A 26129-nucleotide genomic window follows, 5' to 3' on the forward strand; every position below is an offset into this window, starting at 1 on the left:
ATGTGCTAATGAACAAAAAATTCATATAATTTATCTTGAAGAAATCCTAGTGAAATTTAAAATAGTGTTAAGTAATAGTTTTTTTTTTAAGTTCAACAACCATAGTACCTGATGTATTTTGTCATATGGCTAGAATATTGGGACAAAATGTATCACTTTGTTGAAATATTAATATTGTTTACATCACCATTTGTCTTAATTTTGGATTACAAATATCCACTCCAGAAACACAAGCTTTCCTCTAAGTTTCTGACTTCATTAAGTTGGGAAATATCCAAGAATTTGCATTTCTAATAAACCTCTAGGGGAGAGGGAAGCTGAGAGGGATTGATTTTAAGCTAATCAACAGGCAGTCCTCCAGAATAAGGCAGAGGAGAGAAGTGAATTCACAAATATCCATTCATCCTTCCATCTTGGTGGCTACAGAGACTAAACAATCAACAAAGACCCCTCAAATGAGAATTGAATAGGTTAACATGCAAATCTTTTCACTCTAAACAGGGCTAATGATTTCCATTACATGTTTCAGAGAAACAACCACACGTGAAACTTTTCAGCTTTGCAATACTTCTAGGTGGAATAACTTTGAAGACACTGAAGGGTTTTAAAGACGACTAATGAATTTCTCACATTAGGAAAGAATTTAGTGTTCGTCAGTAAAGTGTGGATGAGCAATGGTACCATGAATCTCCTACAGCATGCAGAGATCCACATCACAGAAAGCATGACTGTGTTTAGGATGTGGCAAACAAGTAATGAATTTTACTGTAATGAAAGTTTTCTTTTTAAGTTACTGAGCCATATAAAGAGAAAACATTTTATTAGAACTTAAACAAATGTTGCACAAAAAACCACATTTTAACAAAATAGTATGGTGGCACAACAAACAAGAACAGCAAAATATGTGTAAAAGAAATACAAGGTGGAAAAACGTTAACTATCTCATGATCCAGTGCGGAAACAAGAAATCTTCAGTTTAAAAACCATGAATTTTAAAAAGCACAATCACAAAACAAGAAGTTGATGCTGTGCTACCTTAACCACAGACACATTTTTCAGCAAAACTGAAAAAGGCAGAGTTATACGTTACAATATGATAGCTTATTTCTAGTTTTCTCACAAACATAGAGGCTGTTTTTGCATTTTAATCTCCAAGATGGCAAAAGTTTAAGCATTGAGTAGGTATTCTACCACTAAAAATGATATGAGGCAAAACAATTAGTCTTCAATACCCTATTTCCAACTGTAAAAAGGACTTGATCCAACCAAAACAATCTTAAGCAGTTAGGAACGCTTTTCTAATGCCCTAGGAACGCCTCTGCCCAGCCTGGCTGCTATATATGGAAATTAAGAGCCAGTATACTAGGGCAATCTCAGGGACAAGTGGAAACAAAAAAGAATTGATTTTCAACGTAGGTAAAAAGATAACTGTCGCTAGTGCAGACTACCAAATGTCAGAATGTTCTTAAAACAAATTATATAAGTATATGGATATCTTTGAAATCCACTTCTCAATATTGATAGAGCCTGCATGTTCGGTTTTTCAAGTGACCATCACAGATTAAGAACAGTGTGTATCAATTTGAAAACTATTATAAAATGCCACAACAATAGGCCTTTGGATATTTTTGTGTTACACAATGATCTTTACACAAAGATGTAATTCTTACTTTTTGATAGAACTCACGCAGAATCTGTGAAAAGTAAATCTGCAGATGTTTAAGAGATTGTCAACCAAGGTAAGTTTCTGCATGATTGTCATCATGTGGAGAAGATAACAAACCTCACATTTTCAAATGTCTTAAAGAATTATAACTGTAATTTTTATAAAAATCAAAGGCTAAAGTGTAAACTTTAAAAAATGCTTATATAAAAAGTTATTCTGGGTGCATTCTGAATATTTGATTTAGTCACTCTGCCAAATTAAAAACTGAAATAATGCATATTTTCTCTTCAAACATTAAAATACCTCACAAATATCTAATGCTATGAAAAGTTTCCAATTAAATTTGTAGGCTTGCTTTTGTTTTTTTAAATTGCTTTTGCCTGTCCTATAACACATTTCCCTGGGTGTTTGCGATGTGACATTTAACGAAAGGAATGCTGCACATGGTCACTGTCTATGTAAGAGCTGAAAGTATTGAACACAAAAACATCTTTGTGAATTATTTTTAAAACATGATGAATGATATCACCCCACATTAATCATGATTTGAAATTTCATGTATGCATTTTGTTGAGACCATACATGTATCAACACTTGTATAAGAGGGGGACTAGAAAATCAAAACTTTTTAACAATCTTATGGCAGTGCTTCAACAACTGAATGATTTTATCTGAAAAATCTAAGCAAAAATTTGAATACAAGTTTCACTTTTTGATTGCATGGGCTGCAACCCATAGAAAACATGAGGAGTAAATCATTTGGTCAGGATCTTATTTAACAAGGAAAAAATTTAAAACCCAAAAATATACGCCACTAAAATACTAATTATGAAAACTATGTAACTAAAAACTAAATCACCCTGTCCAGCAAGTTCCAAAAGTTCACACATTTCAAACATTAAGGCAGCTTTTTTTCCAACTAAACAGTACTTTATAAAAATATATGTCACTTCAAAACATTATATACATAGTGACAATAAATTTAGCTACTTGTAATCTTTAATACATTAATAAAGTGTCACAAATGACAGAAAACATACTAGGTGCTTGCATGTATGTGCAAGTGAAGTTACAGTTTTCAAAGTACAGGTTTTAAAACTGAGCGTAGTGAGCGTCCTTCTTTAGTGAGTTCTCTTGTAACACACATGCATGGCAATGGGATTGCTTCCTCGCGTTTCTCTACAACATTGTAACTGCATTTCTTCAAATGGTCAGCCATGCTTAGGATGTCAGCAAATTTCCATTCATTAACAGAACAAAATGCAGTACTGAATCGCCATACCTGGAAGAAAATTCTACTTCAGATTTTAAAATGTCAATTTACAGAGGATCAAAACACATTTTTTTGTTTGCAAAAACTGCATACACAGTTCTATTGTTAAGAGAAACATTCAACATAAACTTTCAAGTAGTTTGCCACAATAAAGTAGATCTGAATATAAATCTGCCAATATTATAAAGCACATCACTTCTAGGATATCATATTGCAATACATTTAATAAAAAGACAAAATTACATCCAACCAGGCTTGTTATCTTTTTATTTTTAACTTGTTGAATATTATGGTTAGTGGTACATTAAACTTACCATTACAGAACAGATTGAAACTATTATATTTTTTTTGCAGAAATTTTAAAAAAAAAAGGAAAGGAAGGAGGGTAACTAAGATAAGGACAAGGAGGGAACTATCACGATCATCTCAGAATTGCACCTGTGAAATACATGCAATCTGTTCTTTTATGTGTAACTTTTTTTAAATCACAACCTCAGGCATTGAAAGCCACTTCCATAAACAATATACATTGTACAGCATTCTTCTAGTCTATCCAATTGACTATAATGAACTATCTACGGTCTGGAGATAATGGCCATACAAGTGTTACTATTTTTCTCACATTATTACTACACCATATGAATTATACTAAAAATACCCTTAAATAGCAAACATCATGGTAGCTTCTCTTTCTGCTGAGAGGGGCTAAACCTACTTAGTAGTACTGTAACAGTTTCATTTAGTTGTAAAATTTTTCTAAAAATTTACGCAAAAAGAACTTCTATAAAATGGATCCTTTTCTGTCTATATCATTGTAAAATGTATTCCTAGGCAAAATATAACCTCTCATCTCTGTTAAAATATAAGCCATATTTCCTTTTGTCCAGTCAGCAGCTCCAGGCACCGAAGCATGACATATTACTTGAGAGATGACTTATGGTGACCCTTGCCATCTTTACAGTTGAAAATATAAAGCTGCAGGAAGGTAAGTAAGCATCCATAAATACACAGCAAGACAGACCTGGGTAACAAGCATGAATAGAATAGGACAGACCAAGGCATTCCAGCTAAGTTCATCAACAGATTAACGTCTAGCAATGAAGACAGTCATCCCATTATATCCATCTATGGGGGACTGGTTCCAAGAAAAACCCTAACCCCCCAAATCCATGGTTGCTCAAACTGCTTATATCAAATGGCACAGAGTTTGCATCTAAACTACATATATCCTATAACATATTTTAAAACATCACTTGATTTATTTAAAATACCTATTAAATGGAAACACTGAATGAATAGTTGTTACATTATATAATTTAGGGAAAAGAAAAAAACACATTCAATACCAATGTAAGTTTTTTTTTTCCCCAAATAAATTTTATCCAGTTGATTAAAACCAAGAATTTGGAACCCACAGACACAGAGAGCTAACTGTACAGTGCAGAGCATATATTCTAGAAAGTATATTTGGGGGAACCCTCAGCACTAAATGATCCTCATTGTATCATTTTGGGGAAAAAATGCTAAGAGGTTCCTGGGGTGGTCATATGCTTTCAAAATCTGCAGGAATACCATGATTTTTCAACTGGTGAAAGAAATAAGCACTGGTTGCCATGAATAGTATTCTCTGTACTATCAAGGATAATGTTAGGTTCTCCTGAATAGGTGATTTGTTGAATCAGTGAAGGCCTACAAGCACAGCAAGTATCTCCAATATCCCTTATTATGCCTCAAATCTATAAACTAGAGGAGGAATTAGGAGGTTTCTTTAAATTCCAAGAGAATAAATTAGATAAAAAGGTAAAAGGCAGCCTCCCTAGTTCTACAAAATTAAGTCTGGTCAAATAAACTCTGAAAACGTAGAGGCAAGGTAAAAACAATGGCTTCCATCTGCTGATGAAGCTCTGAGTAACAGGTCAATCTTCCATTCTAGGAGCCATCAAGCTATTTAATAAATACCTATCATACAGGCAACCGGTATTTTCAACAAACTTTAGATTATCTCATCATGAACACTGAAAATTCATCAATGAGTTTCAAAACAGCATGATGCCTTCCTTGGGCTAACTATAGAGCACCTTGGAACACAGATAGTGTACCTTCCCTAAAGATTTCAGGGTAGAATGAAGTAAGACCAGAAGTTCAAGTAAGATGTAAGGACAAGATGAAGATCACTAGCTCACAGCAGGCTCCCTAGGTCAGAATTCATCACATAGATACATTATTTAAACCCTGTTTCTTTATATGCAACATGGGGACAATGTGTTTAAAAAATTATGAAAGTGAAATATTAATGAACATTGCTTGATATATTCCAGGTATTTAAATATTTTCTTAAGGGGTCAGACTTTAACCCTGAGGCAATGGGCACAGAAATTCTAAACACTGCAGTGAGAGCACAGCTGTATTTAAGAAAAGGTTATGGGCCTGATACATTGACTCACTGGCTAAATCCTTGCCTTGCAAGTGCTGGGATCCTATATTGGTACTGGTTCATGTCCTGGTTGCTCCACTTCCCTGCCAGCTCCCTGCTAGTGGCCTGGGAAAGCGGTGGAGGATGGCCCAAACCTTGAAACCCTGCACCCGTGCAGGAGATCAAATTTAGCTCTGGCCTTGGGACCCTGCACCCATTTAGGAGATCAAATTTAGCTTCGGCCTCAGATCAGCTCAGCTGCAGCAATTATGATTACTAATGAAGCAAACCAGTGGATGGAGGATCTTTCTCTCTCTCCATCTCTCTATAAATGTACTTTCCCAATAAAAATAAATTGTAAAAAAAGTTACCACTCTGGATCTTGTGTAGAGAATTTCGTTGGTGGAAAACCCACCTTAAACAGAAATCCAATTAGGAAGAAGTTGCAGCAATCAAGAAGAAAATTAAAGGTGGATCTGTGCCACAGAAGCAGAAGCAGAAATAGTAAAAGTAAACGTGAGAGGCGTGAAGGAGGGAGAACCAGCCCTGACATCTGGATAAGGAAATGAAAGGGGAGGCAGTACGTGCTAATGTTCAAACTTCTGATTTGAGAAACCTGGCACATGACGAAGTTGCCTCAACTTAGGGCAGAGATAACAGAGCAGAGTGAGTTGAACATGTTAAGTTCAAAAGTGTGACTAATATTTAAAGGCAACTTAAAGCTCAGATGATATTTTCTGTAGAAAACTATAGAATTGACAGGTAATTTTCATTCCATAGGTCAATCCTAATGGGCAAGGATAAACAGAGGTCATACTCAGTGCACCATATCCCAAAGAAAAGAGAGGAAACAAGTATCTACAATATGAAAACATACATGTTTTCCATTGGAAAAAAATCATAATTCATACATGCAGGTACTGGTCAAACCCCTACAGAACAGAGCAACAAAAAGATACAGAAAAACTGTTGGAATAGGTAAAGGAGAAAAATCTAAGGGTACTAAGAATAACATAGAAATTTGAATGTTGTCTAAACATGCGAGGTTTCTCAAAATTGGTACCACTTTATAAAACACAAGATTTCATATCGTAAGTGCTCTGAACCAAAAAAAAAAAAAAAAAAAACAAAAACTACCTTCAATCAAAAATATCTACAATGTCCTCTAGTTTCTATTGGATAATGCTACAAACAGAAAACTAGGCAAAGCAGAGCCTCACAGAAGGACAATGATGGAGTCAGGACTTTTTAAGTCTGTATCTCCAGGTGAAGCTTCCACACACGTCACTCTTTGTACTTTGGCAAACTCAGAGACCCAAAACATCAAACCCTAATGCCCTACACTTATTCCACGTTGCCCTGAAACATTTCCTAACCCATTTACATTTTTTAATCCTCCCAATCCTCCTAATATCTAGTCACTTAACAATATGACTGTAGTAGTTGTTTTAACTTTTCCTTATTTCTACTTTTGTTTTATGCAAAACAACCAGGTCCTAATAAAAACTAAGAATGAAGAGAAACTGACAATTGTAAGCAGGAAAAACAAAACAAAACAAAACAGCCTCTCAGCTTATGCCATTTTCTTGTGATGAAAATGTTCAGACTGAACCAAATTAGAAGGTGTAATGTGTACCCATAGACAGCTGTTACAGAAGATTTAAGTTGTTCAGAACTATTAGATTAGAATCTAGTTGTTGGAAATCTGCAGTAAATATCTGAACACAATTCTAACTGCCCTGATTCTTCAATAAAATCAGTTTAGAAAAAAGGCTTTAAAGTTCAATGTCTCAAGAAGATATTAACTGCATCAATGCAGCAGCAATAAGTGCAGTGCTTACTGTACATCAAATAAGAGATCACGAGTCATGATTACACTAACCTTCTCTTTAATCTGCCATGATGAATTTCCTTCTGGATACTTCTTCTTGCCCCACTGCAGTATGACCATTCCTCGAGACTGAAGCAGACTGCCGCACACATCTCTCATTAACCTGGATACACATGAGAGCTGGCATAAACTGAAGCCATCCAGAAAGCCTGCAATATGTTGCAGAACTTCAAAGGGAAGACTACTTAGATGGTCACTATGTAGTCCCAGCACACAGTTTCTAGAAGGCTCTACTAATACTGTAGATATACATGGCTGAACTCCAAAGGACCTTAAATGGCGGTCATGGATAATCTTCCCACCTTGTGTTGATGGACAAAATCTACGCTGAGAATAGGGACAACCATAATAAGCTAAAGGACAACGTTGCTCCATCCAGCCATTGAGTCCAGCATGGATGTCACCATGCACATTCTTAAAATGTGAAGAGAATTCCTTTCTTCTAAATAACTGTCCACACACAAAAGTAAACATTGAACGCTGCTTAGGCTGGTATCTAGCGACACACTCTAACACCAAATCCAACCCAAGTGTCTGAAAAGGACTTGGATTTGACAGCTGTGGATTGGCATGATCACAAGCTGAAGCTGAAGCAATTTCTCCAACCATTGTATTTGTAGCTAATATTGCAGATGGAAGTGAAAAAGTCTGTGTCCCAAAATCAATGTGACAGACATCAACCATGCGACTATCAGATATACCCCTTCCACCTGGAGAATCTCCTAGACAAAACAGCAAGGCTGCTGTAATCAAATCTATGCCTTGTAGGCCCATGGGATCTTCTGCGACTTCCAAATCTGATGTATCTACGCCTTTGTCTTCCTTTGGTTTGGACCAACAGGAATTAGAAAGAAATTTGAATGAAGGAGCATGATTGAAAGATAAGACATCCATATTTCTCAAGTCTCCTAAATCCACTTTTCTCCAACACAATTCTCTTTCATCTCCATCATCTGGCATAAGGATATGCTGAACTGTCCCATTAGGCAAAGTACCCGATGGCATTACTTCCCTAAGTTGTGCTGAAAGTGAACGGGAAGCTTCCAAAGCACTATCTGATGAAACACATTCTCCGTTTGTCAACACGCTTTGTTTTGAATCACCATAAGAGTTCTGATTTTGGTCTTCGATTTGCCCACATATATTTTCCGAAGGAAAGCCATTACAAAGAGAAGACTTATCATAAGAACTTGCGTTCAAGTCGCACAATAAATCACTTGAACCATTTTGTTCAGACTGGACATTCTCACTTGCGTCATTAGGATCAATTCCACCTACTGCTCCTATCTCAGTCTCAAAAAGATGGTCCTGTTTTTTTAAGTTGTCATCCTGTAAACTTTCTCTGGTATTTTGCTCTTCAACCATCTCTTCTGCAGAAGTACCAAGATCTGCACTTAATGCACCAATGTCTCTTGTGGCAGTATTAAGGATGTCTAAAGCAGCAGCCAAACTTCTGGTTGTTTCCACAGTAGCTTGATAGAGTGCACCATAAGATTCTTCATCAACAGACACCAAACCATTAGGATGTGGCATTTCTGGAACATTTGACTTCACTGAGATTTGTTCTCTAGGTTGAGATACTTTATCAGTCACTTTTGACATCATGGTGGCTACCTTGAGTGATTCTAACAGCATCCTTTGGTCTTGAAGGGCCAAAGCCATGTCTAATTGTGCCACTTCATCAACATCTCTGCTTAGATTTTCATATGATTTCCGGTCTGCATAACTAACTGGCCATCGGTTCCATTCCATTGTACAGCACACCACACTTGCTGGACACACTTCTAGATGCTCAGCAACTTTATTTCGAGCCATGGTAAATGGACATCCAAAGTCACTATTTAAGCAAGGCACTCGTTCAAGTGGACATAAAAGTCGGTGCTCATCAGCTTTGCAAGAATGGAAAACTGCTCCACAAACCAATGGACAACCAATCAGGTCACAGGAAATCCCAGGCTCTGGTCTGATCATACAACGTCTACTGACACAATTCACACAGTGCGAATGCTGCAGAGCTTCCTCCATAGCGCTCAGTCCAGCTCTTGCTGCAACATGGGAAAAAACCAACAAACAAACAGTAAGTTAGGCAAAAAAAAATAGCTCATTCAAAATAAAAACAAATCAATCTTCTGCCTGCAAGTGCCAGCACTCCAATAGGCACCGGTTTATGTCCCAGCTGCTCCACCTCCCGTCCAGCTCCCTGCCTGTGGCCTGGGAAAGCAGCTGAGGATGGCCCAAAGCCTTGGGACTCTGCACCCCTGTGGGAGACCTGGAAAACATTCCTGTCTCCCAGCTTTGAATGTACTCAGCTCCGGCTATTGTGACCAATTGGGGGAGTGAACCACTGTACAGAAGACCTTTCCTATATTTTCTTCTGTCCATTATTCTGCCTTTCCAGTAAAAATAAATTATCTAAAAAAATTTAAAGAGCATACCTTTGTTTACTTTAGAATGAGCTACATAATACAAATGTACTAGCTAGGTAATTTATACACAATCAAGAACTCAGACCCTAACTGCTTTAACTGAAGTACAATGGTATGCCAAAAAATGTAACAGAAAATACAATTTAAAAATTTTGTGCGAAAAAAATTCTTAAACTTTCAAAGAAATTTTGAAATATACTAACATGTAACTGGCGTTAATTTATACACTACCCAATACTTGAACTTAAGTATTATATTTGGAAATGTTTGTCCTTTAGGCACATTGTTAAATAGTATATATAAAAATGAACCTTTATCTTACATTTTACGTAAATATATATTTTATATTTTAAAGCACTACATTGTCATGACAGTACTTCAGAAGTTTGTGGAGAAGTGGAATTAAAGTTTTGTTGAGACCTGCATAGGGGCACAACATGCTAATCCTCCACCTTTGTCACAAGGGGATGAGGGGGTATAGGTGGTGGATTGAAGTCGATATAAGTTTACAAGTAATCTCCTCCAGGTTACTTTATGAAACAGAGAGAATGGTAAGAAAGAAAAGAAAGAGTCAAGATACCAAAGTTTGGAATTGAACAACTAGGTAAACAATGGTCGCATTTACTGAGCTGAGGAAGCCCGAAAGAGAATTGGGCCCAAAATAGTGAAACTAAAGTATATTTCTGGAAAAGTTTCACGTGAAGCACAAAAAGGATACCAAATATGGAGTTAGACCACTAATCTAAGGCTAAGGGAAGAAGCACAAGTGTGTAAATATATGCTAAAAATCATTAACATAAATATAACTTAGAGTCATGAAGCTATGAGATTACCCAATGAGGTTAGAAAGCAAACTGGAGGGAGGACTGTGTCCTGGCATGGTAGGCTGGCATCCCACATGGGAATGTCCTGGCTGCTCCACTTCTAATCTGGCTCTCTGTTAATGGCCTGGAAGAGCAGTGGAGGATGGCCTAAGGCTTGGGACCCTGAACACACACACACTGCAGACCTGGAAATAACTCTGGGCCAACAGAGGGGGTTGTTGCAGCTATTGGGGAAGTGAACCATAGGATGAAAGATCTATCTCTGCAGCTCTCTTTCTCTCTCTCTCTCTCTGTTACTGACTTTCAAGTAAAATAAGTAAATCTAAGTTTTGTGCAAAAACTTTAAAATCTATATTATGAGAAACTATGTAGACTTCAAAAATGTTTTATATCAAAATAACATCTTGTAATTCCATTTTTACAAGCTTTTTAAAATAACCTGATGCAACTGAGAACCTTAAAATGGTGTGTTAATTTTTATATACTATGTACATAAGCAATATGTCCACCAATACATATAACAATCTGCCCAAAATGTAACACTTGAGTACAAATACTGTGTTATTATATAAAAAGTCAACAATAAGCTCATGTGTATTTTAACATTTATATTTCAGACTGTTTCAGCTTTTACCTTGTAATTTGAAATAAATTTATTTTTATATACCCACACTACCGAGATCTTATCATATTCTTAAAACAGAACAATCCAAATATCAGGAATGACTGTTTATAACCAAAATTTCCTAGAAGTTTAACTTTTTATTTGCTATGAATACATGTTTTCCTTTAGAATTTTATCCATATCTCTGCCCATATATGCTTTAATAAATACTCTTTCATAATAAAGAGTTTTAATTGAAACACCTAGGGAATACATTCAAAAAAGGAGATGTTTGTTTTGTAAACTAATTGCATATTCGTGAAGACCATTCTTTGACCAACATATTAAAAGACTTACATTGTTTAATCATTATGTACAAGTGCAACGTTGGATGTGGTGACATAAAATCAGTAAATTATGGTATTTCATCTCAAGAAGCTAATAGCAGCAGGTTAAAGCCGACAGAAATATGGTTACATTATTATATGGTCAGTACAGCAGAAGAAAATGGCAACAAAAATAAACAGAATGGGTCAGGGTCTGAGAAGAATCCACTATACTCTTGAAAGGCACGTCTTAAATATGGGAAGGTGACTACACAAGGAAGCAAGGCATTCAATGTGGAAATCACATAGGCAAATATGGAAAAACATGAACTGGCAAAACACACTCAGGAAACCTCAAGTTTTCTAATATTACTGGGTCACAAGACTGAAAAGTAACACCTTTTAAGAGAGTTATTTATTCTACTTATTTGAAAGGAAGAGATGGGAAAAGGGGAGAGAAAGCGAGACAGATATCACTGGTTCATTCTCTACATGGCTGTAACAGGGCCAGGTCAAAGTCAGAAGCCTGGAACACGTCTTCGTATGTGGTGGCAGAGTTCCAACTACTTGGGTCATCTTCTCCTGCTTACAAACATTAGCATAGAGCTGGATGACAAGCCTAGGAGAAAGGACTCAAACCAGCACTCATCAGACACCAGCACTGTACAGGCCAGCTTGCCCCCACTGTGCCACAATGTGGATCCCATACATTATTTATTAAAGAAGTTTTTAACAAGATAAAAAGAAAGCAAGGTAAAATATTAACTGTAGGTAATGAACTATGGAATGCATTTTTTTCTGTAATTTTCTGTCTTCATCAGTTTATACCTATAAAAACTTAAAAAATATTTAATCTTCAAAGAACAAAATAATGAAATATTACCTACTTTTGGTTACCATTTGTTGTTTCTATTTGTCAAGCTTTCAAAGCAAAAATAACAAAATGTAACCTCAAGACCTCTATATGCTCATTAGTTCTCCAACTATCTTTATTTTTATTAACCCTCATTACAACTTTCTGGCCAGGCTCTTCCACAACTCAATCCAAATGGCATTGTTTGGTCCAAACTCCACCTGCCTCGGCCATGAGGTCATTAGGACAACTAATGCCACCTTTCTGGCCCACTAACTTCCCTTCCCTTTCATGACAACATGCCTCACCAGTTGTCCTCCTACCACTCAAATTATCTCTTAGTACTTTCTTCTTAAATATTATTTTTCTGAGTTTTCTATGTCATTTCTTGCTCAATCTATACTTTAGCACTGAAAGCCCTCAATCTTCCCCAAAGCTTGACTTACAGGCAAAAAAAAAAGTTCAATATCCTACCCAGATCTTTCTTCCTCCAACTCTAGTCCTCTAAGGTTAGGATACTTTTAAAAGCCTGTATAAAAACAATTTAACAGTAAGTTATTTTGGTATACAAACTTGAAATGTTTGCTTAATTTCTCATGATACATATTATCCAAACATTTGCTGAAGATCTCACATATGCATGGATTTCACTGTTTTTTTGCAATGTTTGTGAACTTCTTATTTCCACTTCCCACAAACTTTTTGAAGTTCTCTCTCATTCTACTTTTATACAGACAACTCAGTTCAACATTTCCCAAATTTACTTTCATTGTAGCAAACATGAATTTTCTACATAAGAAGTCAACTCCCAGAGAGCCTATTTCATTTCATTTTAATTCAAAAGATATTGCTTAGCTTTCTGATTTACTTTCTGCTAAATTCTAACTTGCTTACAAATGACTAAAGCTTTAATTCCCCAAATTACTATGGCTTTCTCTGCAATTGAAGCATGATTTTCTTCAATGTGGATTAATTCCATCATAAATTATTACTCATGTAATACAAAAGTTCTGAATTGCTATAAATGTGTTAAAAGTCAGGTGAACAAAAGGCACAAACTCAACACCAAAAATAATCCTTAAAATGTGCTAAATTTTTAAAATTCTGCATTAAATACTTTCGAATCTTTATATAAGTAAGTACACAATTCACGAATTTCAAATAAGCATGCTAAACATCATAACAGAAATGACTGATGAGACACTTCTATAATTGACTAGAAGAAATTTAGTAAGAATTAAGACAGAAAGCGCTGAATAACTAGCTTGTGAAAAGAGCTGTGGCTTCCTTACTTTGCAACAACTAGATTCATCTTACAGGCTGCAGATTATTAGCTTGAGTGTTACCAAGACAGAAACCTAAAAATACAAGCAGTTTCAACAGAAGTGACCACAGCTCTCAGAACTAGCAGCAGCCCTTGTTACTGTGTGTATACACCATCACATGACAACACTGGCTGGAACACTGCTTAATTCAAAGGTGCTTAGAACAACAACTGCTCAAAAAAAAAAAAAAATCTAAATTAGTATTTAGCAAAAACAGCTACCTCTTTCAAAGGTAGAAGAAAAGTATAGCTGTCTCAAGATTCAAAACAACTTCTTGCACAACATTCCCTTCTAGATTTGTTGAAGCCCTCATGACAACAAGTTCACAAACTATTTCCCACTGATCGCAGTCAACTCGGAAAAAGGGAACACTCTACCTGTTTCACCCTTCTTTACATCTGCCAAGTCATTTAATGCTCCTAACACCCTAGAAGAAAACTGAAGTTCAAAAACGGTAAACGACTTATCCAAGGTCATCTAATTAAGTGACAACTGGGATTCCAATCTGTATTTTATCAACACACATGGATAATAACGGCCAAGTTTACTTATTAAAGTTTGAGAAAATAAGACAGTTCTTCTGTAACTGTTGACTCAGTTTTAAGATGTTATTTGAAGAATGGCGATTACACAATTTTGTTTCTAGTTTGTTCCAACACTTAATCATCCTTGTGGTCAAGAAAGTCTTTTTGATCCTTTCTAATTTTAATAGCACAGTACTTTGCTTTGAATATGTGGGTTTTAAAACTATTCCCAAAGTAATTTGCACTAACAATACTGAGTGCACATAAAGGGACCAATATCACAAATTTAAAAATTTTCAAAATACCTATACAAAGAAGGAACCAAATTCAATTCCATTTCACAGTTAAGTATACTGAGAATTTAGTCAAGAGCAATAGTCAATATCAAGAATATTCTGAGGAAAGAAACTGTAGATTAGAATTTAAACTCTCCCAGATCTATCTTTTTCCGAAGCAAGATCACTCACACTATCAGATTAAATACCTTCACAAAGTCATTCTCAAATGCTCACCATTCTTCTGCAACAGGTTTAGAAACGCCAGTGCCTGTTTTACCAGCTCAAGAATCACGCAGGACTGGAAAAAAGCATGCGGCTACAACTGAGGTTTCAAGTAGAAACTGCGTTTATTTTAAAGCTCATTTTTTTGTTTTTTAAAAAAATCCCTCATACCAGAATCCTAGTTTGCCAAATAACATTTCTATTGATTTGCACTTAAATTTATATCACTGGAAAAGGTTTCAGGGGACCAAAAAATACTTAGAAATGATGAAAATAATTTCAGTTTTTTATTCAGTACTTTGTCTTAATTTTTATTGTATTTTCTCTGCTTGATTATGTTTTTCATCATTTTTATGATGTTTCTCATATTTAGTTAAAATTTATAGATTGTACACTTAAAGATTCAAAAGTATTTAATGCATACTTTTAATTTTAACACACTTTAAGATACTAGCATGAGTGCCTTGCCAACTCATGCTACGGCTGACACTTAAATCTTAAAAACAGTTTTAAAGATGGCATTTTCCCAACTAATGAAATGAGAATGAAGGCATAAATGACCTGAAAAAAAGCATCTGTTTTCCAAATTCATTAAAGACATAAGGAGATAATAATTTCAAATTAGCACAATTTTCAGATATTCTAAGAAAATTCACCTAACAATTCAAAATAGACTGCTGCGCCAGTGCTGTCTCTAATTCCTGCTTCTGCCCCAAGACACTGGGTGTGCACCCCACCCCCTCACCGCACGGCATCCTGCCTCAGGGGTCTCCACTTCAACCTGACTGTCCACCTTGCGAAAACAAGGCATGGGTTCCACTTTACGCTAACTCCTTACATGCTGTACTTTCCCTTGGCAATTCACTCACAAGTCACAGTAAATCACCATCCTCATTAGTATTTTTAATAACTTCTTCCTCCCACAGGGAAACTATGAATTCTATGAAAGTCAGGCCCATCCCTGTCTCATCACTCTTGGGTTCTTTGCACCAGCTAGAGATGCTCATTGGTGTTAAATACACGAATGAAAGCATATTATATAGTAACAAAAAAGACCTATTGACAAACTGACAGCCTTACAGATAGAGCATTGGACAATAAAACCGAGTCAAAATCATACCACCGTTCCTGTCATAAGTGAATGGCGCTCACTTAGAGCACTTAGGTAGGTAATATGCGCCAAATGGTAAAAACTGAGTAAGATACATCAGGTCTCAAAAACATAAATCAAAATGAAAAGCAAATCAAGTGATTGCTATTGTCTATTCCTTTAATATTTTAAGTGAAGACACTGCAGGAACATGTACTTCTATGTTGTCTTACTTATGCATTCCTAATGAACACCAAAGACAAAAAGCATCGAAACCAGCGCTCAGTGTGCGCACATGCTCACATGCATAAGGAGGGTATGAAACGAGCTAGTGTACCAGCCTGCTCCTTAATGCCAGAACTAGTATACTGTTAAGCACTCACAGAATTCATCTGATGCACTACATGCTGTCTCACTGTGAGGCAGATGTGAAACCACAGAGACACTCATTCAAATGATTCACTTTTATTACAACTAACTCCATGATTGAAACTTTAAGTTCAACAAAAGCTTCACCAAGGGCAATTTCATCCTTTGCATAGTGAGAGGTCCTAGCATGTCGTAACTACAAATACTTGCTTGCTGCTTAATCACGAGGCCCCAGCTTTAAAGACCATAATAAACCTGTATCTAAGTTGACAACTTAGTTCCCTGATTTTGAAGAGGAGGGGGGTTGCTATGCAAGAATGAGGGCCTGCAGAAGATGAAAACAAAACATTAAAATCCTAACTCAGAGCACACAGTACCAAAGTGGCTAACTGGGTCACAAAATATACATTCTTGTATTTAACTGTGGTTCTGACTTCCTGTTTGTGGAATGGATAGCCTAGCCTAAATACACAACAATTATTTTTCAAGGTTTTATCCTTCCAGATATTATATAAATCAAAACATACATTGACCACTTTTAAATAAAGTTGTGAGTAGCTTCCTTCAACGTGAAAAGTTGTAGCTACTTGCTATGTTCTCCACTGGGGGGAGAGAGGAGGGAGAAGAAATTATAGGCATACATCCACCAGACCAAGACTTAGCTGAAAATAATCCAGCCAAATGACACATCTGTTTCTGAAAACGGACATCACAGCCTGGGGGAGTGGGCTTCCAGGGCATCTCAGCTTTTTGACCTTGAGGCAACTTTGAAAATAATCTAGAATTCTGCAAATGCTGGTTATAATGATGGGAGTACAACTGGATACAAACATTCAGTTCTCAGAAAAACAATAACCACATTTATATAAAGATTTATGTACAGTCCTTACATGCAATCATTTAAAATGATAGCTTATTAAATGCAATACCTGAGCAGTTACTGTAACTACTGCGAGTTTTATGTACTCCTTAAAAAATACTTTTTTGTAATATCTTCACAGGGTTTTAACTGAGGCAGGCTTGCCTCTTCCTAAGAAACATGTAGCTATATACAATATTCTAAAATCTACAAAATGTGTACTCTAAAAATCTACAAAATATGTATTATTAAAACTGCATGAATTTAAAACAATTTTGCACCAAAATAGCCATAACTTCTCCATGAACCTTTAAAGTACCTTGCAACTGGTTCAAGGCCAATTTGATCACATTGTACTTGAAATAAATAATATTTTATACAGCCTTTTGATTAAAGACATCAACACGGAAAAAACTGGCAAATGTGTCTTTCCACATCATGTGGTAGCTTTTTTTTTTAACCAAAATAAGCAGCCTACCAAACTCAGTGAAAAGATTTATCCTAAACCAGGTAAGAGCTAAAGAGTTTATTCCATCAGTTACATTTTAGAAACATTTTGCATGAAACAACAAATCCAATGCCTGTTTGGATGTCCTTAAAGTACCTGTGCAACTAGATACATTTCTTGAAAATATTAACACTAGGTTACAAAGTATCTCTTCCTCGTGGTATACTTGGATACTTTGTACTTGAAAAAAAGTTTCCCACTGATACATGAAAGACTGTTCAAAGTAAACACCCAGTATTCATGCAATATAGCAAACTTCTTGCTGTTTTAACAGTCACAAAACTCAAACACTATGATTTCCAGAATTCCCCAAAAAGCTTGTCACTGTTTTACAGTATCAGGTAAACACAAACTGACAATTTAAAAAACAAGCAAAACATGTTTCCTTCAACTAAACCCCAGTGAGAAAGAGTGACTAAGCATCAACAAGAGTGATTCAGCGAAAACGGTCTAAGGAAATCTAGCCTTCAGTTTACAAAAAGAAAAAAAGTCCTAAAGACATTTTTCTAATGTTTTCCTTCTACCGTGTCAACAGCTGGCAAGGCTTAGGGAAACCTTCAATCAGCAAATGTGAATCTTGCTTGCTACTCTAACTTAGCAGAGTCCCTAAAGGACAACAAAGTATTCAAACGTAGCCAACACAAATGAGAACTTAGAAAAGTTCAGTTTTTTTTTTTTAAAGAGTTCTGCTAAGTTATTCCCCGCTGCATTCAGAGTCCTCATAAATAACTTCATCTTGGCTCAGCGTCAACACAGTCATCTTGGAATAAAAGGTCAATTCCTTCCCAAGCATCTCATTCTCTGGGACGCTGGACAAGGCTGGACAAGCAAAACAAGCAGGCGGCGAGTGCGGGGCGCGAGTGCAGGGAAGCGGCGCCGGGAGCAGCCCGGGCAGCCCGCCGGCCGCACACTGACCACAGCACGCAAACACACGTCGGCCGGTCACTCGGGAGCCAGCTGGCGCCCGGGGCCTCCCTGCCCCGCCATGCACCCACCGGGGACCCCTCGGGGCTCCCACACCCGCCCCGGGCTCCCCTTTAAAAAGACTGAGGCCAAGACACAGTCTCCACTTCCATGAATGGAAAAGTCGTCCACTTCTGGCCCGTCCGCTGCAGCCCGCGGACGCTGCCTCCCCGTCTTCACTCGTTTGTCCCCAAACAACCCCAAGTTTCTAAAAGCCACAAAGAAGCTGGGTCTTGGAGGCTGTCGGCTTCTCCTCCGCGGGGCTCCTTCGTCCCGCACCCCCGCCCGCACCCCCAGACTCGCACACGGACACGGCTGACAACGGGGGTCCGGGTCGCCATTTGCTGACCGCCGGCCGGGAGGTCGGGGCGCCGGGGGGCCGGAGCCGCTCCCGGGGGCGCCGAGGCTGCCGACCCGGCACCGGTGCAGGCCCCGCCGGCGTGTGGACTCCGCAGCAGGCCGAGCCCACCGACCTCCCCGGTCGCCACGGCCCAAGTCTCTCGGCCCCCGGCCGCGGGGCCTTCCTCCCCGGCTCGGCCGCTCTGCTCCCCGCCCCGGGGCCGCGCGGGCCTCCACAAACTCACCGGCCCGCGCGGCCGAACCGCTGCCCGAGCCCTGCCTGCCGCGGCCGCTGCGCCCGGCCGCTCCGCGCCCGTCCCGGCGCCGCTCGGCACCCCACGCCCGCGCCCAGTGCGCCTCCGGGGAGTCTCTCGCCCCGGCCCCGGCCGCCGCCTTTTCTCTTCCCTCAGCCTCCTCGCCGGGCGGCCGCCCCCCTGCACGCGCCCCGCCCCACTCGGCTCCCCTCGCCCCGCCCACCCGCCGGGCGCGCGCACGCAGGGCCTCCGGTCGCGCGCACGCCGCCCTCTGACGCCGGACGTAAGGTAGGGCTGAGGAAGCTCTGCCCCGGGCCTTGTATCCAGATACCGCCAGTCGGGTTTCCTTCTTTTCTTTCTTTCTTTTTTGGCCGCCAGATCCTGTTCCTTTTAGTTTTTTTCGCATTCTTGAAAGGAAACCTGCGCCTTAACGTTGCAATGCAGGAAACGAGCCCCAGGAGAGTGACGTGTGCGCCCGTCCCTTGCGTCCAGGGGCCATGCGTCTGTAGGTCCCCGCTGGAGCTGAGAGGATGCCCACGGCCACGGGCTTCAGGTGCCAGGACCCTGGTGCCCGGTGCTCCTGTGGCGGTGCTTGCCTCCCCCTGGTGGGGCGGCCGCGCAAGCCGGCTTCCACGGAGGGGTCCTGCCGCCGACGTACTCCAAAGAGGGTCTGGAGGCCCCCACGCGTGATGGGGGACTGGAGACGCGTGTCCGCTTCCCACTGCCGTCCCACGTGGGTCCAACCCGGGGAGAGACAGGGACCAAAACTCAGGGTGTGCAATGGTGGGAAACCCTCACTCAGTCCCCTTGCCCAGGGCCCAATGCCTGGACTCCACAAAAACAAAACAGACAAACCTTAAAACAATTGTGTCAGTATGGAAGGGGTCACAGATGGGAAAGCTTGGCTTACTGGTCCTTGTTGTCACTACAGTTTTCCAAGCAGCTGTGGTGCCTTGGAGGACACTGCCCTCACACGAAGTGCCATCAGCAAGTAAAGCCTAAGAACTCAAAACTAATCACAAAGTTGCATTTTTTTTTTTTACATGAAGAAACTTGATTTTTTCCCCCTTGGAAAGTCAGTCTGTATTCCTTATTTTGCCTAATTTGGTCACTGATGGGGCCCTGTTTCTCAGCCCAGGGAATAAGAGCCGGGCAGGCCAGGGAATAAGATGGCGGGAGCTGCTACGTGAGACCCAGCTCTGTGGACACTGATGTGGATTTAGGCAAATGTCTTCCTTGCTTCACTTGCCCTCCTCTAAAATAAAGGTGCAAAAATAGGTGACTTCTAGCTGTTTCTGGCCTGAAGCCCCCACAATCCTGTGACTGCACTAACTCGCCCAGCTGTCAGTTGCCATCTACCACCTGGCATGATTCATTCACTGTGCAAAGCTCAGGGTCTCGTTTGTGCCTGTGACTCAGTGGTTTTATCATGCCCAGAAAATTAAAATAATAATAATAATAATGCTTCCATTCATCTGTAGTTAACGCTCTGTTGCCTAAACAGCGTTTCCTGCTCTAGTATCCCCCACCTCTAAGCCACCAGCACCACGTCTTCCAAGACATCTTATTTGTCTAGATACACAGATTTGTCTAGATAGACTAATTTTGTTTGTATAGTACACAATAGCTGTATAGTATGCATGGAATAAAATAAGTCATTCTGGCCCAATAAATCCTTTCTAAACATTATGCACAGTCTAATTCCAGGCCAGCAGTGCTCGTTTAATGATTAATTTGAAGTTCTTGCCTCTTACCTTTATGGCTCAAATCCCGTGTCTTTATGAGAGTTGTCTGTAGTGCATATGACCTATTTTAAGCATTTCCACATGCACACTTGTCTGTTTGATAAATTTGTGTGTCAGTTTACAGATTATCTCCCAAACTCCTGGGAGCAAGTTTTTTCACTGGCTTTAAATCTTCACCAAGTGTCTGGTACATTACCATATATGTTATGTAATGAATAGTTACAATTTGAAAAATACTTGTTTTCCCTTTCATATCATCCAGTCCCTATGTTCCAGCTCCTTGAAAAAATCTCTTGATTCCTTTCAAAATACTTTATAATTTGTGATCAGAGAGAATGCTAAGAGTTACACATTTCTAAGAAAAAATACCTTCCTCTAATATTTATCTATTTTGACATATACTTCCAGGGCAAAGCTGTTATCATCTGTGTAGCTTAACCACCCAGAGAAGTGTACAGGATCCGGAGAGTTGACAAAAAGAAAATAGACTCTTCAAATCATGTTTTGCAATAGCTCCTGGTGGCTTTTTCCATAAGTAAGTCTTAAGTTAATAAAAATATAAGAACTGTGAAATAACACAATTACAAACCCACAAGGAAGATTGAATTGTAAGAGGGGTTGTCAAAGAAAACAAATTTACTTGATAAAAGAAATGCAGAAACCAAATTGTTCGTCCCTAAATTCAGTGTCAGGGCACATAGCATGTATATCCTACTAGAGTTTCTTTTCCAATTAGATTAGCCTGTATTTTGGTAGCCCAGGGGCTAATGCAACACATAAGTACAAACTGAAGTTTAAGTCATGTGCTAATTAAAGAAAGCATCATTGGCCAGAGACAAGTGTAAGTGGGTGGGGGCTGATTTGCAGCTGTGAAATCATGGGACAATTGGAATTACCAGCTGGGACTGTGGTGGGAAATTCCATTCCTCTTATACTATGCTTCTAAAGAATTAAAAGGAGACTGATAGCTTGAACCTCCAAATTGCCGGAGTCTAAAATCTCACAGCTATCATTATATTTTCTGTATAAAATCATTTGAGATACGAAGATAATTAGCATATAATTATATAATAATTTAGACAAAGCCTGTCATGGAAAATGTTCATAAGCCCAAATCAACCTTGTAGGCTTAGATAAATGATGAAGGAATCTAAACCAAGAAAACCGAAATGTTGTGAAATTAGAGACTCAGATGTTGTTCGTATGAACCACAGATTTGCTGAAGGGCATTGTTGAAGTTGCTACATGTGTTTTAATGTTTCACAGTTTGAGTTATTGCAATTAGAGGTACTAATGTTATATGCAGAATTTATGTCCATCAAACAAATGAGGAAATGAATAATTCTCTTTCCCAAAAGGCTTGCCTTAAAGGTGTTCTGTTTGCATTTCAGGCAGCTGGCACTAGATGGTACTAGCTTTTATGTGAGCGGGTAAGCCGGCAACCTTCTCTATCCCCAGTGTTAATAAAGATGAAATCTTATTTTTGCAAGTAAATGAATCCAATTGAAAACCATTATGCTTAGTGAAATAAACCAGTTCCTAAAAAAACAGATATGCTTCCCCTGATCTGTAATAACTAGTAGAGTACAAAAAATGTAATCTATATGAAATTGAGATCCTGGATTTAATTGTTTACATCCATTGTCTGTACTCCTAAAAAAAGTAGCTTTTGTTTTGTTTGTTTCTATTTGTTATGTGCTGAATTCTTTACCTAAAGGAGTGGTAAGCCTGTGAATTTGAAGTAAAATGATAATATACCATTGTAAAAATTAGGAAGAAAAATTTAAAGTAAGAAAGGAAGAGCCTTTTAATTTTTGCCATTTGTACCTTTATAACATTATTCATGGGCTAACCTAGAAAGTAGCCTTCTAGTTGTTTTGGCAAGGCCCGACCAAATAATTTGTCTGGCAGTATAAACATTCACTATCCTGTGCCTAATCAGATATCTACTATTACATAATTGTAAAGTTGTTAAAATAATAACAACCTTATGGGGTGAAAGTGATGTTTGATTTCTATGTATATATCTCACTATTCAAAGAAAATTGGTTTAGTTGCAATATGAGGGAACGTTTTATTTTATCGCATCAATATTCTTAAAATGAATTTAGCAGGCCTGTGGAACTTTATTAAATGCTAGAAGTAGCAAAGTCACATCTCCCGCAGCTAACTGTTGCTCTAGTAGGAAATGAGCTCCAAGGGAGTTCTTGGGATCAGCCAGGCATGTGATTGCTAAGTTCTCACTTAGCTGTAGTCCACAACCATAGCCACATGAAAATGGGGGCGAGAGGGGCATCCTTCCTTCTACTTTTCTTTAATAAAGTCCTAGCAACCTGGATAATTATGGCAAAGTAGCCCATGTTATTTTCAAAATTATAAAGCTTTATGTGATGGAAAAATTCCACAACACACACACACACACACACTCAGGTTCTCACCTGTATTGTCAGCAACTCTTGTTTTAGGGGTTTATCCCAAAAATAATAAATAGAAGTGCATACCTGTTTTCAGTGAGTAACTGTATTTTTCCAAACCATCTGAGTCTCATTTCGTTCTGCAGGTAGATTTCCTGTACTAAAATCCTGGCTTAATTGTTAATTAGCCTACAATCCCTGCATAAATCATTTAGCCTTTCTGTATGTGGCATATAGACACTTACCATGGCTCTCCAGTGACCTACATGTCTTAGTATTCACAAATTTGTGTGCTATACTCTTAAGTGTGGGCAGGTGTTGTAACTTGCTTCTAATCAGTGCAATTTGTCATAAGTGCTTGGATATCGCTGCCATGACTATAAATATTTGGCTTTTTAATGTTGACACATTGCCTTCTCTACTTCTGACTTTTATGAAAAAAGTTTTCTTATTGGGTAGGTACATATGGCATCAAACTACAAGTATCCACTGGACAACAGCTAGCTATGAATTGAGACCCTCATTTCTTCATTTCAAAAGAACAAAATCTTGCCAGTGCCTCTGTACATGAATTTAGAAGCTAGTCCTGTCCACTTCTGGGCTATAGAAGAGACCTTCACCTTGACCTATACGTTGAATTGGAGCTTCATAAGAGAACTTAAAATAGAGCACCCCATGAAGTCATGGCTTGATCCAAACAAAATGTGATGAAAAGTGATTGTTATTTCAAGCACTAACTTTATGGACAATTCTTGCACAGTAATATTTAACTAGTAATCGTGGCTTATTTTTCTCATTTCTTCAAAAAACCAAGAATAGGTCTCCCACTACTTCTATCCCTACCCCCATATGTGCTAGTTTGAGGGTTAGATGAGTAGAACAGTACCTAGCATGAGTGAGCACATCATAGAATTATTGGGTGTCTTGGCAGAGAGGGTGGCGGGCAGAAGGGGAGAGGAGCATTTCAGTACTGCTTCAACCCAACAGACAGATTGTGACATGTTCATCAGTCTTGTCCTAGCAGGGACCAATGTCATAGTAGAGCCTGACAGAGCTGCTGAAACACAGAAGCCTAATCTTTGTAAGGTTAATGCAGAGGCCTCATCCGTGCTAGAGCAGGCAGTGAGGAAGAAGAATGACCCCACAGGATCATGGGGAGACTTATTCCTGAGTATTGTTGACAGACTCCCTGGGAAAACTTAGAGTTTGAGTCAGGCTGTGTGATGAGCCTCTAAGGTAGTGTATATTAGCTTTCAATTACTATAATGAAACACCTGAAGCAAACTATTTTATATAGGAAAGAAGTTTATTTTGCTTATAGCTCTATGTGTACATAGTCCATAGTTTAGAATTTGGCCTCCGGTGGTGGTGTTCTTGATGGCAGGGTCCTGAGAAGCAAAAGACATCACGTGGCATGAGATAAGGGTTATGCTTGTCTGTTATGATCTTTTATTAAGCCATCAGGATTCAACATGGGGGCTTCATCCTCACAACCTAACCCATTTTAATCATTTCCCAAAGGCAACTATAAACATTATAATATGATTCAGCTTCTGCCCTCTTAGTGCCATTGAGAGAAGACTTTGGAAGCTAAATTCCTGTTTCTGGGGTCAGAAATTTAAATCACACCCGGTAGTGGGTGTTCCCATTAAGATTTATATCTGAAGCCTCTGTTAAGCCATGTAGTTCCTAATCCCAACAAGCTAATGAACCAAGTTTGTTGTTTATCTAGATTGTTCCAGAATGTAGGAGAATGCAATAGAGTTATGTTAATAACTGTTGAATAAGCAATATTTGTGTTACAGCAATAATTATAGAGTGTTGTTGCATCATACTTTGGAATGACAGCACACTTGTTACAGACCTTTTTTTTGAAAGACATTATGCTTGGCATTGAAGGAGGGTGCATAATAATGCTAGGCTAGAAGCTCTCTGGCACACAGCCCTCTTGGATTATTTGGAGAGCAAGGAAAAGCTGGTTCTCTGGGTCAATTCCTTATTTTCTACTTTATTAAACTACTGAAAGTAACAAAACAGTTTGTCTTTTTGAAACAAAATGATTCAGGATTTATTCTGAGTGTGGGAGATAGGGCTGGAGATAAGTGACATATGTAAAAAATAAAAAATGGTGGGGGATAAATTAATAATCACTCCTTGCATTAAGAAATACTCGTATATAAAAAGTACTGAAAATAAAAATTACATATGGGATAGTTTTCATAGAAGAATTTGATAGCTTCTGCATCATAGATGAGGGAATGCTAAGACATCAGGTAAAAAAGTTGGCAATTTGTTCATTCATTATAGAAAGGGAGAGAGTAAACATATTCTTTATTTCCGTCAATTTACATGGTTAAAGCTTCCTGAAATACAACCCCCTGATTCACTCTGGAATAACTTCCCCTTGACAAACCAGAAACTCTCCACAACAGACAGGTATCGTCTTGTCCTCCTTTGAAGATTGGGACATCTGAGGAAGTGATGTGTGGAGTACAGGTTCTCTGGAAAAAATCTAAAGTTGTCAATTTGTTCCTGATATGGAAATAAAATATCCTGCAATCAGCTATTAAAAACAGCTGATTTTGGAATAGTTAATATTTTATCAGATTTAAGAGCTCAGGCATAAGAATGGGAGAGTATAAGGGCCTTGAGGTTCTGAAAGGACTGTAAGGGAAGCTGGAGACCTCCTAACTCTGGCTCGGCATTTAATTCCTACTTGAGAGTATGGATTCTATGAAGCTCACCAAGCCTGCCAATCAAACAGCCCATGTCTGTTTTATATATGAACTGAACATGAAAGTAATGCAATCAAAAGTGCATAGGATGAACTCTGGTGTCATCCTTGATTTACCTCAACACTATGAGGATAATGTTGCCCCATAGAGAACTTGCATTATTTTTTCTGCACACAAAGGAAGAACCAAAGTCCTTGTCCTGATGGCTTTTTAACAGAAATCCTGGAG

The 26129-nt window shown here is 38.6% G+C and overlaps 1 protein-coding gene across 4 annotated transcripts; it reads right to left on the reverse strand.

Annotated features, from left to right (window-relative positions):
* Positions 1 to 803: 803 nt before the first annotated feature.
* Positions 804 to 19045, reverse strand: FBXO30 (F-box protein 30). 4 transcript variants are annotated; one of them, XM_040965700.1, is made up of 4 exons: positions 13979 to 14015; positions 12751 to 12805; positions 7235 to 9288; positions 804 to 2948 (listed from the first exon to the last, which is right to left on the reverse strand). In XM_040965700.1, exons 3-4 carry the CDS (start codon positions 9266 to 9268, stop codon positions 2745 to 2747), a joined length of 2238 nt encoding a protein of 745 aa, XP_040821634.1. In that variant the 5' UTR covers positions 9269 to 9288; positions 12751 to 12805; positions 13979 to 14015; the 3' UTR covers positions 804 to 2744. The 4 variants fall into 4 exon arrangements, with proteins under 4 accessions (XP_040821634.1, XP_040821635.1, XP_040821636.1 ...); XM_040965701.1 differs by having other exon boundaries at positions 12723 to 12805; positions 13979 to 14011; XM_040965702.1 differs by lacking the exons at positions 12751 to 12805; positions 13979 to 14015 and adding an exon at positions 18999 to 19045.
* Between the last annotated feature and the right edge of the window lie 7084 nt (positions 19046 to 26129).

Source organism: Ochotona curzoniae, unplaced genomic scaffold (assembly GCF_017591425.1).
Source record: "Ochotona curzoniae isolate NIBS_2020 unplaced genomic scaffold, NIBS_Ocur_1.0 scaffold_3890, whole genome shotgun sequence".
Lineage (NCBI taxonomy): Eukaryota > Metazoa > Chordata > Mammalia > Lagomorpha > Ochotonidae > Ochotona > Ochotona curzoniae.